Here is a 19625-nt window from a genome sequence, read left to right on the forward strand (position 1 = left end):
TTCAAAGTACAGCACAGTTCCTCTTAACATCACTGTGTTAGCTTCTGACTTCCAGAATTCTTTCCTTTGTTTTACTCCAAATTATTGTAATTGACTTTGAGTTTCTACATTAATAGTGGATTGGATAAACTGCATAAAGCAAAACTTACAGAAGGGAGACTCGTAAATTAGGAACATACTGCATTTAGTATAATTATTTTCAAATTAATTTAAATGGGAAAAAAAGGGTCCACTAAAACAAAAGAAATGGAGAAGGCACAATTTCAAGTGTGCTGTGCCTATTCTACTGCCTAGATAGGCTCACCAATAATTCTCACAAAGACACAATGTGTTTTGTCATTACCTGTTATACTCTTCACTAGCTGCATCCCACTGTATGACCAAGTCTCTCAAATTTTATCCCTGCAAATTCAGACTGTCCTCTTTTACACATCCTTCACATCATACATTTCTGCCTTATGTATAATTCATTCTTGAATATCATATAACTGAAGGAGTTGCAATTTAGTCAAGATAGTCACTGACTAGGTTTCTTGCTCATCCTCTTAAAGGAGGATGGTTTGAATTCTTAGCAATGCTTTATTAAGAAACTTTCAATTTCAAAATAAAAACAAATATTTTTCCTTAGACCTTGATGCCTCTCTCCTTCTCAGAAAGACTTTACCACCATGACTGTGTTCCCTCCTTCCCTTCCTCCCCTATCTTAGCTTTATGCTCTTCTACCCTAGTAGTAGAAGGCTATATTAAGCAATCTGATGAATTAAAAATTTGCATATAAGCCTACGTATCCTAAAATCACTTTCACAGGCAGCAATACATTTTCAGTTCACATGTGTAGAAAAAGTAGGGTGTAAAGGATGCAACTCTCAACCTCACTCCACATACACAAAAACTGTACCTAAAAAGTGAAGAGAGATGGTTTCACAGCACAGGTAATATCACAGGCAGAGCTAGGATTCACTCATGTCTTTCTCACTCCTACACAATATCAAACCTGCATGAACCCTTTAGTTTACACCAAAATAAAAAAATCTATTACAGTAGGCTATCCTGATTCCTTGATAAAGCTATACAGTTTCAATTTAATTTGAACTAAAATAGAGTTACCTTTAGACGACTCCCTATTCTTAAAGGGTTTTTAAGAAAACTTTTAAAAGGTAAAGGGGCAAAAGTAATTAGAAAAGGGAAACCTACTACACAACACTATCTGCACAAAAATTCTCACATTCAAAACATACTATTTGGCATATGCACTCTTTTCACAGGGACTGAATAATAAACTGTATTAAATATATTTTACATTTTCTTCTCAAAGTCAACAGATAGCCAGAATAGAAAAGACGTAGCAACCTAGCTCACTAACACAAAATACCAGTTTTGAAACATTTTTGAAAATTAGTGTTCCCTCTCTCTGTTCCTACAACAATGCAAGAATATATGGTGAGATCAAAAGAACCACCTAGCCCAAGATACAGCTTTAAAAGTGCCCAGTGGTGGATATGTGCTACTGCATTACATTTTGTCACTTCAAGCAAATTAAACAAAATCATGAAAGGCAGAACTACTACTTTCACATTAATATCTATGTGCTTCAATGAATGTCGACATAGAAAACACACAAAAACAATTTCTTCTGCCCCGTTATTTCTTTCCATTCTCATACTTCAAAAAAACATAAAAAACTTAAAACCCTTAACTGTATAAATTATATCAAACTTTCCTCTGAAACTTAATCATTAACAGAGTTAGCCACCAGCTTTAAAGTGCAAGTTAGTCATCAATTATTTAATATATTCCATTTAAATAATGACATTGACACAATATAGAGACATACAGAATTATTTTTTATACAACTGCACAAAGAAACATGGGAAGAAGAAAAAAGAAAAACCCAAGAAACTAATTTCATTTTGGAAAGAAAAATTTATTAAGTATAAATAAGGCACACCCAAAACAGTACTTTTGATAGGAGCACATTAAATATCCCCATAGGCATACTTTTTACTCTACAATTCAATACTACGGTCATTATTCAACACACATCAGAAAATTCCAGTCTATTGCCACATATTAAGTCTCTAAAACTACAACCTGTTAATTCACGAGCACAGTAACATTCAGCAACTGCAACTTACCATCTGAGATCCGGGAAGGGAGTAACAATCCTCTTCTGCCTAATTCAGCCAGAGCCAGGCATCCACCATGCCATGCATTGTCTGTTTCCTGAAAACTAATTTTAGAACAAGATTTGTTAGGACTAGCCTTCCCTTTTTGGATTTCATTTGTCATGGTGAATTCCTAACATTTTAAAAGACACCAACCCGCATGTATTTATTGTGTTAATATTCCTGTTAGATTTTTAAAACATAAGAATGGTGAATGGAACATGTTTTCTTTCCCATTTTGTGCAACATAAATACTGATGTAAACATGATCAAATAAGCAATGACACAAGCAAAAAAAAAAAAGAAAGAAAACAACCACCACTTATCAATATAAACGTAATAAACATACCCTCTTTACAAAAGAATGCAATACAAAACACTCATCCAGAAAAGGAAAACAACTTCCTATTACACTGCCAAAGATGCAGGTTTACAAAATATATCCGAGATAACAAATGAACTGAATGCCAAACACAATCCTTAACTAGCAAAAGATGTCCGAGCAGTACAACAAATGTATAATACAAGCCTGTGCATTTCAAAGGTGTCTAAACACCACTGTTTGCTCGTTTAAACAAAACCACAGACCAAAACAGTGCCTTATAGTGAACACAGCAAAAAGAATTTCAAAAACGGTACACAGATTTTGGTGGACTGGCAGGTAAAGGAGTGAAAAGAGTAAAGCTTGTATGCTGTGTGACTAAACACGCATGAAGTTAATTTTGTATTAAACTAGGAATAGGAACCTAAGAATAAGACATTAAACAACTAAACTATGTCACACCAAAGCTTCATCTCTCCCAATCATCCTGTCTCTGAAATGGGCCAATAGCAGATGCTTAGCCAGAGACAAAGCACAAAGGATCGTTCCCTCATTAGCCTCCTCCTGGCTTTGGCAATCCCAAGTACAGGGACTTCCCAAGCCAGAGGTTGCATCCAGAATGTCACATTTAATAACCTCTGATGGGACTCTCTTCCATTAATTTGGATAATCCCTTTTTGAACTCCCTTTACACTTTTGACTTCCATAACATCCTGTGGCAATGACTTCCACAGTTTAATTGCGTGTAAATGTACTTCCTGATACTTCCCAGGTGTCGCGTTCTGAGGAAGAGTGAATAGTAAACAATTATTCGCTTTCCCTATTTCTTTCATATATATGATTTTATGTATCTCTATTAGATCCCTCTACTTTTTCTTTCCACTTGGAAGAATCCACGTCAGTTAAATCAATTCTTGATGATTCAGTTTTTTCTTCCTTTCTTAATAATACCTAACATTCCATTTGCCTTCTTTATTTTCTGACTGCTGCTCCACTGACACCTTCACAAAACTATCAAACTATGAATAGTAAATTCAAGATCTCTTTCCTGAGTAGTAGTAACTTTCATAGCTGGCTGTGTTCTTCCCTATGTGCATTAGTTTGCGTTCATTAGACATTATATTTCATGCCATTTACAGTCTAGTTACTTTATCTAGGCTTATATAACATTTCCTTTTCTGTCACCTTTAGTTTTCACTGTGTTAGCTAAGTTAAACCATCAATCAATTTCATCACCCCACTGTTCACCTTTTTTCCAGGATAATTTTTGAGTATCTTGAACAGCACAGGACTCCTATGGATCCCTGCAGACTGTGCTGAAAGTCTCACTGCGATAAATGGTCATTTATTTCTTCCCTGCCTCCTGTCTTTGAATTTATCTATAAGACATCCTTTCTTCTTATCCTGACAGATACAATTTAAAGTGCCTCTAAAGAGCAACTGACTTTTTATTTTATTCAGTAGATATTTAGTGCAAAGCATACAGAAGAGATTCTCCTTTGTCTTGTCTACATTCATTCCCAAGTGCTTTTGGAGAAAGCAGGTCACTCAATTACTAGCTGCGTTACTCACCCCTATGACTTGAAAAACAAGGAAAGAAAACACTACGAGTACAGGTCTTTGAAGCTCCAGGGATAACTGAGATCAGCAGCACCTCTTAAATTAATCACAGTAGTGCAGTGGAAGTATTGGCTAAGTAGATACTTCCATATTGCAAGTTTTTAAGACTCCATAGCTTCTTTTTTTATTGCATTATCCTTTTACTGAAATTTTTAATTTGCACTGTCAAGCAAGGTGGGATTATTTTTTTTTTTTTTAAAGAGTAGATATGAGTGTCAAACTAAAGATTACTTGTATTTTTTGCCCATAAAGAAATTACTCTTTTTGTTATTAGCTTAGTCAAAAACAGTTGTTTAGATCTTAAAGCTCAGGTACTATGTGCAGAATTGAGCAACTCAATATAAAAAAGCACATGATACTTGTTTAACAATTTAGTCCATTCCATGCTCTACATGCATGCAGAAGCAAGCCATCCAGCAATAACGCTCATCAGAAGAACATCCTAGCAGCTATAACTGATCAGACTGAGGGTTTAGCTAATCTAAAAGCCTCTCCATGACCAACACTACACTCCTTTGGCCTAGTAAAAGAACAAGGCAAGTATATTGTAACAATATGCAAAACATTCCCAGTCTCTGGCAGATCACAACAAGTGTGCAGAAAAGAAAAATGGTGTGGGTTTTTTTGTATGGTTGGTTGGTTGTTTTTTTGTTTGTCTTGTTTTGTTTTTTGTTGTTGTTGCTGTTATTGTTTTGATCAGGCATATATATATGATGCATCCACATCCTGTGGTACAACACTTACACAGTTTTACTGTGTACTGTGGATAACCACTTTTTATGTAACCCAAACTTGTCACCTCCTACTTTAGTTTATTTCTAATAATATAAAATCTAGAGGGCAATCATTTCCCTGTCATTTACAACGTCATAAACCTCTGTTATACCCCTTTCATTCATCACTCTTCCTAGATGTTTTAGCCTCCCCTCATGTAGAGGCTGATTCTTAACTCGAATGATCTTCAGAATCCTTTTGGAATATCATTTCCAGGTCTACTATTTGGTACTCAAGATATGAGTACACCAGGAATTTCTAAGGGAGCAAGCTAATGAGCTTATAAAGTCTATTTATTTATTTATTCATTCTCAAAGATCAACTTTAGTCCTTCCAAATTAATTTAGAATGGGGTGGAGATAGAGAATTAGGAATAGTTTATTGAACACCCTGAGTGCAGTACACCTATGCCTTAGGAGATTCTGAAATCTGGGAGAAGAAAGACAATAAAATCTACAGATTTTTAGACCTGTTTTTGTAACTGTAGTCTTCCTATTTCATAAACAGACATGTTTCACATGCACATAAAATATGAAATAAGATTTTTACCTAAAACAATCCAACAGAGACCCAACCACATCATCTGCTAATTCTTTTGGAAGTCTTCCAGTTATTCTACCAATTCTAGAGAAGAAAATAAAAAAGCATACAGTGATTCATTAGTACTGCCATTTGATGAATAAATCCAATTAAAATTTAGTTACTGGAAGCTTACAATACGATGACTGAATTCAAGGTGACAATGGATCATACTAACACCATTAGCCTAAAACACCAATCTCAAGCTTGAAGCAAAAGCTACAAAGTAAAGAATTTAACACAGAAATATGTTTTTTTTCAAAGGGGAGGAGAAAAAAGACATTTTGAAGAAATACTACTTTATAGCCTTTAAGTCAAATCTTACACAAAATGTCTATTTCCAAACCCAGCTGTAATTTTCCTGTAGACTAGCCCCATCTCATATGCACCCAGAAAAAGTTATAAACACAGCTTTACAGCATGACCTGTCCTAAGGCCATTTGAAATAACTGTGAATATTGACAAGACAGAAATTATCAATCACAGGTTACATTAGACTGTATTTTTGTTGTTTAATAGTTTAGAGTAACAATAAGAAACTTACCCTTTTGCTGCAGACCACCTGACAATAGTATCTTTGTCTTTCAGTCCAACCAACAATTGCTCTGCAGATAAATTTATTGAAACGAAACAATTATTTTCATTTATTTAACAAGAGAAATACTTTTTAAAACATTAAAAATCCATTTTCCTCTTAACATAGCTGCCTCCTAAACAAAACATATTAATATGTTTTATATAATATATATGTATAATTTATATGTTTTATATATATTAATATGCAAACAAAAATATTTGTTTCCAGATTTCTTATACAGGCCACACAAGCATGACTTGAAAGTAAATAAACATAAAAGATGTCGAAATTGTTTTCTAAAACAGAAAATTTGATTTAAAATTTTAATTACTCTGACATTCAAAATAGAGGTCATGATGTTTTTTTTTTCAGAGGTTCATTAGATTACTTAGTTATAAAAGTTTTCTGATGCCATCTTTGTCTATTTATTTATAGCATACCCACCAGCAAGCTAGCAGAGAACCTCCTTTATGAATACATACTAATAGAAAATGTTGTTCCTTCGATACTACCACAGGTTAAAATCTTCCACATAATTCTTTTGCTTTCACGTAATGCCATTTACTTCATTTTTCATTATGAATTTTAATTCATCCTTCCATCTCTGAAAGGCTCAAGATAACACTTTCATATTACTGGGAAAGTGTATTTCAATAACTCCCTCCCCCAACCCCACAAAAAATGTTACAAGTACTGAGTTTCTACTTGTGATGCTAAAATTCAAATCATTTGGCAAAAATATGGTATATTTTAACCAGCTGCACAGATTGAAATTTTATAGTCTTTCCAATTGTTCACATTAGTGCAGATACCCACATTACTTTCTTCGCACTAAGCAAGCCGTTTTCCTAATGTGCGCTTAATTTGCAGGTCTTATGATAACTTCTGTCTGGTTTTAACACACCTACAACGTTTTCAATCTCTCCTGGAATGTCATATGCCTCTTCATCCTCAGCTTCATTAGCAGCAACATTTATCATTTGACTCTGCGTAACTGAACCCTTAGCTTGCAGATTGGCAGCCAGAGACCGACAGCCACGCTGATACCTGCACAAAAAAAAGAGACAGTTAATAATTTTTTTCTGACTAAAGTTCCAATTGAAATAGGTATATGCTGTCATAAAGCCTGCTTCTCAAGTTACTGCACCTCCCAGTGTACAGCTTTCCAGTTATTTAGAGGTTGCTTTAAAGGAAAGGGAAAAGTATCCCATTCTCCTTCCTCCTGACCCAGTTGTCTGTTTTCTAGGTTGAGAAAAGCTAGACTATTTAAATGGATCCTGTGCAAAACTGTTTTGTACCTTTCATCATCTCTCCCCCTTTCCTGTTTCAATATAACCTACTTTCCACTACTGACAATAAAAAGGCAAAATTCCCATGCCCTAAAACACTCTCCAAAACCTTAAAAAAAATCAATTTATGAAAAATTGTTTTTAAATGTTAAAGCCAGCTCAGTAATTTCTTCACAAGCTGTACTCAGATATTTAGCCTGTGGTATAGATACATTCTTACAAAAGATGTATTTCCCATGCTAAACTGACTCTTGCCATTGGGCAAGGTACACTCTCCACCTAAAAAGAATTTTCTATGCCTAAGGACATTCTCAAAAGTTGGTAAAAGAACTACAATAAAAAATAGTCACCAGTGGAGCCTGCAATTTTAAAAATATCAGTGCGAGAAATCTAAAAAAGAGGTTGCCCTCTGGCAATAAGTAAAACCAGACACCAAAACCTGACTAATATGCAAAACTAAAGTGGGATCACAAACCACTTTTCCCCTGTGAATCTTCTATCGAATCAGGGTAGAAAAATGTAATGGAAAAATTAAGTTCACTCTCACAAAATTGAATTAAATCAACTTCAGTAACAAAGTTCACCATCTTCCCATCTTTACCAAGTTATGCATTATACAAGAAGAGACTTTGTTTGCAATGTGCAACATGAAACGTTAAAAGACTTGGGTTGTCACAATGCTGGTTTACTACACCAAAATTGAAAAACTAATGAAAAATAAATACAGCAGAAGAAATCTAATTTTCCAAAGTGTTCAAATGAAGGATGTATGCAAGTCTTAAATAACAAGGATTTCTTTCTTTTTTTTTTTTAGAGGACGGAAGGCAGGAGGGCAGAGACTGGTAATCAAATGGATGGATTTAAGACTTTTTAAGGTTTTGGAGTGTTTGTGATTTTTTTTTTAAGATTCATTTTCCTTTTTTAAAAAAAACAACAACAACACTGTTTCAGCTTTAAACTAACCTCCACTTCGCTACCTTTGGTTTCACAAATGTCAGTCCAAGTCGTTGAACAAGTTTCATCCCTAGCTTGCGAAGAACCATCTGATTACTTTCTGATAGCTTGCAGTTATCAAGACACTCAAGTACAGTAGCAGCTGTAAAAGAAACACGTTAAGACAAATACTTTAAAAAAGACTCAGTAAAAAAAAAAATGTTTAAAATCTCAAAAAATCTGTAGAAGATTTAGATTTTTAAAGGTGTTACTGAAATGCAAATGCTGTACTGCCTACTTTGTCATAGTTTTGGCAATGGCCAAATAAGGGTAATATCCTTCACCTACCAAACAGGTAGGATTACTTTAAGGATTACTTTTGACTATGAAAATCAAAATGAATCTAGATCGTGAGGGAGCATTTATGCCTCTCATTCTCACTGGAAGAAATGTATTTAAGTATCTTTCATGGTCTAAGAATTTTCAGTAGCCTAACAGAACCAGAAGTCAGAAAAAACAATTCAGTTACGCTGTGACCAGTCTCTGCATACTAAAAAAGTGTTCATTTTCCTCATTTTCTATTTTCAGGTAGCACCAACTTAACTCCTCTGCACAGAAAATTTTTATGATGATGAATGTCCATAAACATTTAGACATGAAAAATAATGTGTATGTGTAAACAATCAGCAACAAAACCTTTCATTTGGGCACATCAAAGGTAACAAAGTTATTTGTCCAGCAAAGTAAAAAACATAGACTAATGGAGAATCTTGGATTAATGAGTCCAGAATTCAAAATTTTCACAAGGAACACATCCATGCTACAAGTAAAACAGTCCTTTTGCATTTGCAGCCTGAAACGACTGTCTCAAAGAAAGAGCCTACAACTTATCAGTAGTCAATATGAACTAACAACTCAGACCCTGAAGGGCCTATCATTCTTACTATAAGCACTGCAGATACAGAATTACATCTTCTGGAACTTTCTAATCCAGTCTCATAATGGGTTTTCTAAAATACTAAGAGATCAAGGGTATTGCAATTCTTTCAAAGTCTGAGAAATCGTAGGGCACATGACTTAAAAATCGACTCAGTTTTTCAGCAGCGTTATGATTTATGCTGACACGCTGAAATGTTAGTAAAATGATACATGCGGGCAAAATGGTGAAGACAATAATGACTTTTATTTCAGTATCTTCCTGCAACCTGGATTTTTTTTTTTTGCAACTGTTAAAAAACTAGAGACACTAATGCTTTAAGAGACTGCAGAAATATCAATACTCACAGAGAGAAAAAAAATAAGAATATATAAATATAAGCCTTTTCCAAGTCCAACTACTGAATCACTCTGGGTCATCCACAGATCCAAGCAAATGGTCTCAGAAGTTGTGCTCGTTTTTAACTCCAGTGCTATAATGCAAGATTTCTAACAGTGTTGTCCTTTGACGTCCACCTCTTTTTTTTTTTTTTTATCTTCAGTTCTGTTATAACCCTGTAATAACTAACAATCTTTGATTCTTTCACCTCTCACATTTTGTTTTCCCCAACAATTTTTGTCTGAGTATTTGCTTCTTAGCTGTGAGCATTCTGTCTTTTCTGGGGTAAATTTATTCATTGGTATGTGCCTGGCTTTCCTCATACTACCAGAGGCCACAGGCCAAAACATCTAACTTTACCAGCAGGGTTAACAACATGAGCCAAATATTTTTATTTTGATTATGACAATATTTTGCTGTACAGATGGATCTTTTAAATTATTTTGCATTGTACCATATTTTATCTAGCCTGTTCATATTTCTGGTTATCTGACACATTCATAATTGTAGTAAGGAAGGGTCTGCATGTCATACTTAGTAACTGGGAGAATGAAACTCTTTCCTGCTCTAGATCTACACAGTTTCTCTTCTGAAGTCAAAATCATTCCATTAAATCAAGTTATAAGCATTCTAATGTGAGTTTACATCATTGCTTGATTCCTGTGAATAGCACAGACCACATTTCTGGTGTTTTGCTAAGTTCCACAAGAAAGATCATCTCTTTTGCAGTGTTCTGTAATTAGCCATTATCTCTCTGTACCTCTCTTTACCACTACCAATATAAAGCAAACCAGTATTGTGCAGTCAGTTCTGAACAATTCCAGGTTTCACCATGAGAACGTAATTCCAACATAAAGATACAATGTTCAGAAACTTCTGTGTTCTCCTTTCAAGTACCTGTCTATCCCTAATTTAATCCATTATAATCTCTTTCCACTGAAACTTTCCCTCTTTTCAACAGTACCACCAAACGATTCCAGCTGGGTCCTATATACAGCAGGTTCTTTAAACTTGGGATTTCCTAACTCCTGGGCTTACGTTAGGACTTGGAAATTTTCTGCAAAATTTTCAGCACTAATAGGCATAACACCAGGTTATGTTCTAATGAATTTTCTTAAAATGTTTCACATCTTATGTTCTGTGCTCAGCCCCTGTAGCCCAGTGGCGAACCTGATCACCTGCCAAATCTTTAATTCTTTCATGAGATTTTCCAACATAACATTCTTCAGCTGCATCTTCTCCTCCCTCACTTTGGCATCTCTTCTTTTTTCCTTTACTTTGCATGTTTTAAAACTTCTCTGTTGATTTTACTCTTTACAGAACCATTCATTCTTTATCAGTGTGTCCTTTCTTCCTTTTTTAAATTGGAATGGCTTTAAAAACAAAAATCAGGATATTACAAACTTACCATAAGGTAAACAGTCTTCTCTTTTGCCATGTTTAAATAACTGTGCCTATAATTAAAATAGGGAAAATAAATATAAGAATATAGAGATTCTAAAGCTTAATATATCAGGCATATAGATCTAAAATAGTTTTTAATATTCCTGCAATAATCTAAGCTATTTAGTAATTTAAATAGCTAAGAGGAAGAGTCTCAGGGTGCAGTTCTACTTCTTTGTAAGTCAATGCGAGTCAAGGCTACTGTAGCCCAGCCTGCCCCTCCCATTCATACACTCATGCAGGCAGCCAGCTCAGGGAGCTGATTTGGCTGAAAAACACACGCTCAAGGAGGGGGTTGGAGAGCCGTTCTTCAGCCAGCTCAGCTCCCTGATCCATCCAGCTCAGTGCTTCAGTGCTTGGTCACACCAGTTCAATGCAGGTGCAACCACAGCACCTATTATTTAACAGCTCACGCTGCTTTGAACCTCCAAGAACTAAAGACGAATCTGCAGACCACGAATAAGTGGAACTCTACATCCTGTTTGGGACCACATGACATCGAAGGGTTCTCCGAACTGAACAAAGCCTTGCTCGTAATTTAGACAGAACACATCAATGCTCCAGTCGCTGTGAGAAGCAGGACAGGTGGACACACGTGAGCGAGCTTGGTTGTTGGTAGCAATCAAACTCAGACAAGACAGGACACAGCACAGGCTACACTGCCAAGTGTTTTACCCTGCTTCTCCAGCAGCTTTTGAGAACTCCCTGTTAAACTAAACAAAATACAGAATTCCCTGACTGCAAATATACCTCCACCAGACACATTTTAATTCCTGTGCCAAGGGATTTAAAGAAGAGTTCAAGCATTCCATCCTGCAAATAGCCCCCAAAATAATTTTATATACAGTTAAAAATCCCAGTACGATTAAGCCTCAGCTCTACAGGGAGAAGAAAGCACTATTACTACCAGACAAAAAACATGTTACACATTTAAAGTTTCCCCAGTCCACTTCATATGTATCAAAACTACTGTGTTCAGCCACTTAGTTTTCCTTGAACTTTGCCATTCACGAGAAGGAAAACCTTCGTCAATAAACATGCCTAGGAGTTAAACAAGAACAGACTTACCTTAAAAATATGTACTTTCTCACACATACCAAATACACATGCCTCCTGTACTGCAGGTGTGGTTAAGAGCAACAAAAGCAATAAAAACACCTTTAGGCTATGTACCCATTCTGTTTTGTTTTGTAACTAAATTACATTTTAGAATCCTAAATTAGCACTTCTGATCAGCTTTACTACAAGCTACATAGTGGAACTTGACAATGTATCTTGAATTATTCGAGATTTTTAATGTTTTCCTGAAGTAACCAGGCAACTGTAAGGCATCCTATAAAAAGTACACTTACAAAGCAGAAATGCTGCAGAACCACTGTAGGTTCTGTAGCAAATCTACAAATCTAGAGTATTAACAAACCTAAAAATTGGCCTCTCCAATTTTTCTCTCTCTTTGCAGAAGTGTGCGTAAGCTCATTTCTTCATCACTTTGTGCCTGTGTTCAGAACAGATGGCTTCTTCCCAATGTTAGCCAGTTGGCAGTGGATGCCAGGAGACACTGCAGCATTTCTGCAGCACCACGTCTTCCCAAGTACTTCTCTCTGCACACAAGCCCAGGTAAGAGCAAATACTGTTTTAAAGTGTGCATGGACTGCCTCAAATTTATTAGGACTGTGTTAAAGCATATTCCATCAAAACATAGTATAACTCCTATAGTACTGAAAATTGAGAGAAACAGCTTTGAATATAGCCTTGGGAACGCTCCTGGACAAGTACATTTGGAGCTCTAGCCCCACACTTCTCAGCAAACTGTCAAGGAGTTCCTGCAAAGATGGAATAGTAGCCTCAGAACATGCTCTCATCTTCACTTTTATGTAGTTCCTTAATTCTAACACCTTTCTGCAAGTTTCTTCCTGAGTTTTCACGTCCTCAAGGCCAACTTTGAATTCAGCTCTGACTCCTTGGGAAAAACATAACCAGAAGGTGTTTCGCCTCAAAGCAAGATGAGGGAAGAAATTAACCAACAGAAAAGCAGGAAATAAGAAAACTCTTCTCATATTGTAGAAGACTTATTTTTAATGTTTTTCTAAAGACAACTAAGAAACCAGCCTCACTCGTCAATTTAGAACAGCGAACTCAACAAACTCCGTTTCACACATTTCTCTGTGAATTTACTGAACAAGTGAAATTTACTGAACAAGATTTTTGAACAAGATTTACTGAACAAGTGAAACACACATTGTTTTCCTACAACAGTTTCATTACATACTTAAATAACAAACTATTTTCATATTTGATTTTCAACACAGAATATCTACTCACAAATACAGCAAGACTTTATAATGTACTTTCAGATGTTAAAATCATTATAGCAACAGCTGTAATTCAATTGAGATTTACACTACAAGCTAGCTGGGTTACTTATTTTTTTCAGAAAACAAATCAGGCTCCACACCTTGAACCTAAACCTCTCTTCAGTCATTCAGTATCAAGAGTTTAACCCATTACAAGAACTCTGACAAGATTTAGACAGGTCTACGCAAGAAAATCTCAGGGAAGAGCATTGTATAACTTGAGAATTAAAGTTACACATAATGTTAACTTCCATTAAGAATACACTCTCTTTACATATCATATGAACCTTTTTCCTTATAAAGTATGAAAAATATGCAGATTCTAATATAGGAAATTTTCAGCTATACAAATTATAGTAGTTTATTCCCGTCTTTGACAAGTTTAGTACCTGATTCAAATGTTCTCCCTTACTCTCAAATATGGATTAAGGGGTTTTATTTCATTGGTACAAGTTTTTAGGGGAAGTACGAACTAACCAAATAACACTGTAGCTAGTGTGTTACAAGTTAATAAACAAACTTTAAAAATGGGGACTTAATACTTACATGGTTTTTGATAAACAAAATGTTACCTATTGATTTTGGAATAAATACAGCTGAAAAAGAGGTACATTTGAAATGGAAAAAGTTTTGTTTGCACCAACTAATGTACACTGCAGGTGGAACATAACCTTCTACCAGATTACTGGTGTTTCAGCAAGTGACACATTAAGTATTTCTTTCTCTCAAAGAAAATCTAATGGACATTTTTAGCAAAAAGCAATTCTTATAAAAGTAGGTAGTAACCATACTGCTGAGCACTACTCTTCGGATAGTCAAGAAAGCTATAAATCCAGCTTCTGCTTTCCCCTCCCCACCCCCTTTTTTTTTTTGAAATATCAAGACAAGAAGTTTTCATGACTTCTTTGTGAATCAGAGCATGTAAAAACATTCACAAGCCCAAAATTTGTCAAACTTTCAAGCTTCATTGGTAACTCCTCTGGGGAAATAAAAGAGCGCTTTACCTGGTATTGGCCTCTAAAATAAAAGATGTGTGTATTTTTCTAGGAATGTGCTACTAACATTCATGTACATAAAGCAAAGTCACTGTCTCAGAAAAATCCTGCAACACTAGAGCATACCGAGGATATACTAAAAAGCAAAGTGCATGATGCACCACTGCAAGCAAACAAACAAAAAATAAGGAAAAAAGGACAAATCAGCATTGCAGTATTTAGCTTAAACTTCCTGCCTTGAAGGAAGAAAAACATCCGACGCACACCGTTTCAGAAAAATCTGATACAAACAAAATAATTAATAAGCTTGGTTTGCCACCCATATAGACATTTTAGTGTCAGCAAGTAATAATACTGAAAGTAAGGAGCCTGCCTGTTGGAGTATCCAGGTAATCGGAGTTACACCCTGGTCCCTCCGCTTTAATGAGGACACAGAGCATACACCAACTCACCCAACCTGTTGAACTGTTGAAAAGTATGTGACTCCCTCTCTTATAAATAATTAAGCCACCTACAAATTAGAGAAAATCAGTGGTGTGCAAGCAATGACGACTGTCAAGTCTGGTTTTGCTTTAGAAATAGCATGGTGCAAGGAAAACAAAACCCAGTTTCTTAGTAATCATAGAAGAAATACACCACACCTTCCAATTGTCTACATAACCCACTTTAGGCCCGACCTCTATGAGATATATCAATCAGGATCATCTCCGGGACATGTTCCCCAAGCTATACAAATCACCATTAAGGGTGGCCTGACTGCTTGGCAGCAAGTCTATCTTCCTGCCGAGCAGGAGTCACAGGTCTGAACCTACCCTCTGGTTGTAACCAACCAAGGCAAGGACTGGGAGGATAATTTCAGCCTCTGCGGGAAGAGAAGAAAATGGTATCTTTCATTACTCTGGAGCACCCCCTAGTAGTCGTACAGCATCCAGGTCGAGGGAAAGCTATCACTCATTCCTGCCTCCAGGCTAGACGTGGGGAGGTAAACAAGGTGAGGGAGGACGTGCTGTCAGAATAATAAATTTGCTTGAAAGTGGAGAGTATGGAATGCACTATAAGTGCAACAAATGGTGAAAGAGATGAGTTAAAACCCTTGTTCTTTATACATCTTCAACACAACTAGAAATAGTATGTGTCAGGGTATTGATCATGGTAATTACTCTGACAAGCTTTGATACACAGCACAGTTAAACAGTTGGCAGAAGGAGTTAAGTTCTCATATGATCTTAGTTATTTGTCGACTGAAAGCCTGAAAAATTTAGACTAATACATCAGGACTTCCATCTTAACAAGACTGCCAAAATAGATTTCAAATACTTAAAATAATATTAGCAGCTTTACACAACACTATATTCGAAAAGGAAGAAAAAAATCAGTCTAATGCCAACAGAAACTCTGAACCTTGAACTAACCTCAGTACTTCTGGTGAGAACAAAAAAAAAACAAACATAGAGGAATCAGACAAGGTCATGTTGGAATACTCTGTACTATTCAGAAAGAGAAGAGATGCAGTATTACCAAAAAGAGGTCAGTGCCCTTGCATAGGAAAGGATTTTTTTTTCTTCTCCTTGTATCAGCTTTGCTTTTTGGGCACCTTTACCACCAAACCATCAAGCAATAACATCTTTTTAAAAAATAACGCCAATGGACAATCCTAGCATCGCTAATTCTTTAAGAATGCCAAAAAAATAGAGACTTGGGAAACATTCTATTTGGAAATATTCTATTTTTATGCCTCTGGGTCTGAAAGAATAGAGTTGGAGAGTTCTTTCTTCCCTGGAGCAAAATTTACATAAGCATGCAGCTATTGCTAAATAACCTTTGCATTAGAGACAGCTCAGGGAAATGCCCTGTTCTTAAGACTCTCGAGTTTCATCAGATCACTGTGTAGGGCGTTTTATTTTTTTTAATTATTACTCACACTTGTATACTGAATCACTTATAAAACAAATAAGGTTTAATAAGTTTCAATGCCCAAGGCTACCTCAACATGATGACATCTCTGTCACGCAAGAACTGGGAGTGCTACACCCTGCAGCAATAACTAAAAAGCTGTTTGATATAATGGCAGGTTTAAAAGCAAACCTCCAGACCAAGAGAATTTAAAATGCAGATTCTTGAAACAGGTTAGATGTTTCCTTCAAGTAAACAATTGTTATAAAAAAGTAGCAATTTCATGTTAATCCAACATTTATAATCCTTCACATTACCTACACATACATAGTGTCCAAACACAAAAATGAATTTAATTCAACACTGAGATTTTAGTTTCAACAAAAGAAAGCAGTTTAAGCAGTTTTAAAAACTGAATCTGAAGCACAGCAAGCAAAGATTCCTGCTAGTGCACACCTGTTGTGAAATGATATATTACTGACGACAGGTGTAAAGAAAAAAAGAAAAAAGCATCAGTGGAATTAAAATGTGTAATGCAGGCTGCGTGTTTCAACAGGAATCACGAAACAGTAGTACTTGTTCTACACATAATGCTGAGTTAGATTAAACAGTAGCATACCTAATCACCGAGACTTAAGGCCACGAAGAGGCAGATCAAAGTGCAGCAACACAGAACTACTCACTGCGTACCTAAGTTGCAGTTTCAGTTCATTGAAATGCAAGGGTTTAATGTCACTTGAAAACACTTTTGCCATGCCAATCTCACAGCAATGCAGACCATAAACAGCCCAATATCATAATCCCGCTGAAATCCACACTGTCAGGGGAAGCTCCAAACTGATCCCGGGTGGCGGGGGGAGACTTGTTTCACCCACCGTGGCCAAACAGCGTTACCTCCCCGAAACCTGCTTTGCTGTACTGACTGGGAACTGAAAAATTGTCTTTTTTCTCCTGCTTGTTCAGACACAAATACCAGGTAACTGCAGTTTGACTCTTAAAGTAACCAGTTGCTGGAGGAATTCAAGGGCAAAGAATTCTGAAGTTTGGTGAGACAAGTTTTAGTTGTCTCTCCTGCGGATGCATTTTGCTTTACACAGTTAGCAATTATTGCTTTGTTTCTGTAGAGACTGCTGAAATCTTGTATGTTTAAAGGAAAAGGTTTACTTCTTTTGAATACTGCTTTTACTTTCAGCTACTATTTTTGGTTTAACTACATGCTATTGTTCTAAGTGTTATATTAAACTCTTGAAATAAATATTTCCTACTCCACTTAAGCATGTCTCTGTACATATACCTACATATGTATCTTTCTGAAAACCTTTATTTCCTAACGATATAATTTGTGCTTATATTGCAGTAACTGAAATTAATACTTCAAGACTAAATGCAAGAAAAAGGCTTTAAGAATTCAGTTTGTTCATGGCTACCAACTAGAACAAGAGTTATGAGCTGTAGGATACAAATGAAACTGGCTTGATAAATATTTTCTCCCATTCCACAATGTATAGGAGGAAAAAAAATCATACAAATGCAAGAAGGCAGGCTTCTGCTTCCAGGTATATTGTATCACATTCTAGTTTCGATTCGACTTGTTAAGTATTCACCTGTTTCGCTTAGTATGCACTAATGAACAGGTGGATAGAGCCAAAGCCAAAGTCAAAAGAATTATGACAAAACACTAATGTATTATACATCCTACAGGTCTCATCATGCACCTAGAATGGCAAACAGTCTCCCTTTCCAGATCTGACAATAAAATGATGAAACATCACTCTGTCTTTTGAAACAGACTGCAATGCATACAAATAATGCTTCCTCTTGCTTAAGCAGCAAGTCCTAAGTCATTCTAAATATAGATCATTTCTCCTATCTTCTGATTTGGAAGAGCTGCTACAGGAAAAAAATAAAATATATAGATTAAAAAAAAAAAAAAAACACACCAGCACACACACACACTTGTTCCAGAACTTTGCTTTGATGTTTAGTAAAGTACTGCATACAAGTCCTCAGAGCAATTATTTAAAAAGAGCTGCAAATTTATGCAAATTATAGAAACTCAAACAAATACCAGCAAATCCTTAAACCTGGACAAAGGCTACCCAAGTGCATGCCATCTGACTTTGTGTGTGCTATCTCAACTTTGTTAACAACAAAGCAAAGAAGAAACAACTCCACACACAAATTCCCCTACTCCAGGCAAGTGTTTGGACATCACAATTGGAACAGATACCAGAACTGTTAATGCAAGTAATTCAAAATACACACGAATACTTTAACAGTATAAAACTGCAAGAAAGCTGTTATAGAAAGATATTCTTACAATGTACAAGAGGAGTGTTATCATATAGCACTAGTTCAGGCATTCAAGTTTTCTTCCCCTACCTGGGCTGTCCTATGATTGTACAACTATATAGTGTATTACTTTTAAAACCTGAACTGAGGATTTCACTCTTATAAAGAGCACTAAATGAAGAACTTCTTCATATTAACAAGCAAAATTAAAAGAAAGTGTATTTTTTCAGCCTACTCAACTACACAGTCTAGCAATGTTAGTATGTCTTATTAAAACTCTTGAGAACAAAAATTTAAATTTATCAGAATGGCTAAAACTTTCATGAATCATTTGCATTTTGTCTACCACTTCTGAAAAGCCTGGGAGGGGCCACTGCTACATCAAAAGCCTAACTTCTTCATTTTGTATAGTTCCAATTATTTCATTTTTTTTTTCCAGAGGTTTGGTACAAAGCCAAACAAAATTTGAGGTATGAAATGACTATTAATATACAATCAGATACATTTTTGAGAGTTATTTATCAGTATCTGTACTGGCAACTTCCCTTTCATTTGTTGATGAAAACACTACTCAGAGAAAAAAGACACGTGTGAAGTTGTACCTTCAAAACTGTAGTGGAGGAAATTCTGGCTTTATATTATCTTACCATTTTTAATCGACAGGAATTTCTCTGTACATTTTCTATTAAAGGTCTACCACAACAGTATTACATTGGAAAAAAAAATATATAAATATAATCATCTATCTTTTAGAAGAAAAATGGTATTTACCAGAGCCTGCAGCATGCCATTCGTAACAACAGTCCCCTCCATAGTCTGAAAGGAGGATTTAGATAACATTGAAAGAGTCCAGTCCAGAAAATCTGCCATCCTTTTTTGCCTGACATCAGGGCGAACAATAAATCTGTCACAGAAAAAAAAGAACAAAAACAAAACACTGCAGTTACTATCTTCACAACTGTCAAAGAAATTATTTTTTTTCCTGCTACCCAAACCGGTTGCAATTCCTGAAGACAATTCTACAATGAGGATTTTCCTAAATTGCAGAGGAGAGAACATTACAAATCTTCCTAA

General features: G+C 35.7%; 1 protein-coding gene across 1 annotated transcript in view; it reads right to left on the bottom strand.

Annotated features, from left to right (window-relative positions):
• Window positions 1-19625, bottom strand: part of TBCD (tubulin folding cofactor D) — a 132836-nt gene that overhangs the window by 102422 nt on the left and 10789 nt on the right. The window contains exons 8-14 of the mRNA XM_035561857.2: window positions 19323-19455; window positions 10983-11028; window positions 8290-8422; window positions 6942-7084; window positions 6005-6065; window positions 5431-5505; window positions 2136-2230 (exon numbers count right to left, since the gene is read on the bottom strand). Coding sequence (XP_035417750.1) covers window positions 2136-2230; window positions 5431-5505; window positions 6005-6065; window positions 6942-7084; window positions 8290-8422; window positions 10983-11028; window positions 19323-19455 — 686 coding nt within the window. The remainder of the gene's footprint in view (window positions 1-2135; window positions 2231-5430; window positions 5506-6004; window positions 6066-6941; window positions 7085-8289; window positions 8423-10982; window positions 11029-19322; window positions 19456-19625) is intronic.

This window comes from Cygnus atratus, chromosome 18, assembly GCF_013377495.2.
Source record: "Cygnus atratus isolate AKBS03 ecotype Queensland, Australia chromosome 18, CAtr_DNAZoo_HiC_assembly, whole genome shotgun sequence".
NCBI classification, from domain to species: domain Eukaryota; kingdom Metazoa; phylum Chordata; class Aves; order Anseriformes; family Anatidae; genus Cygnus; species Cygnus atratus.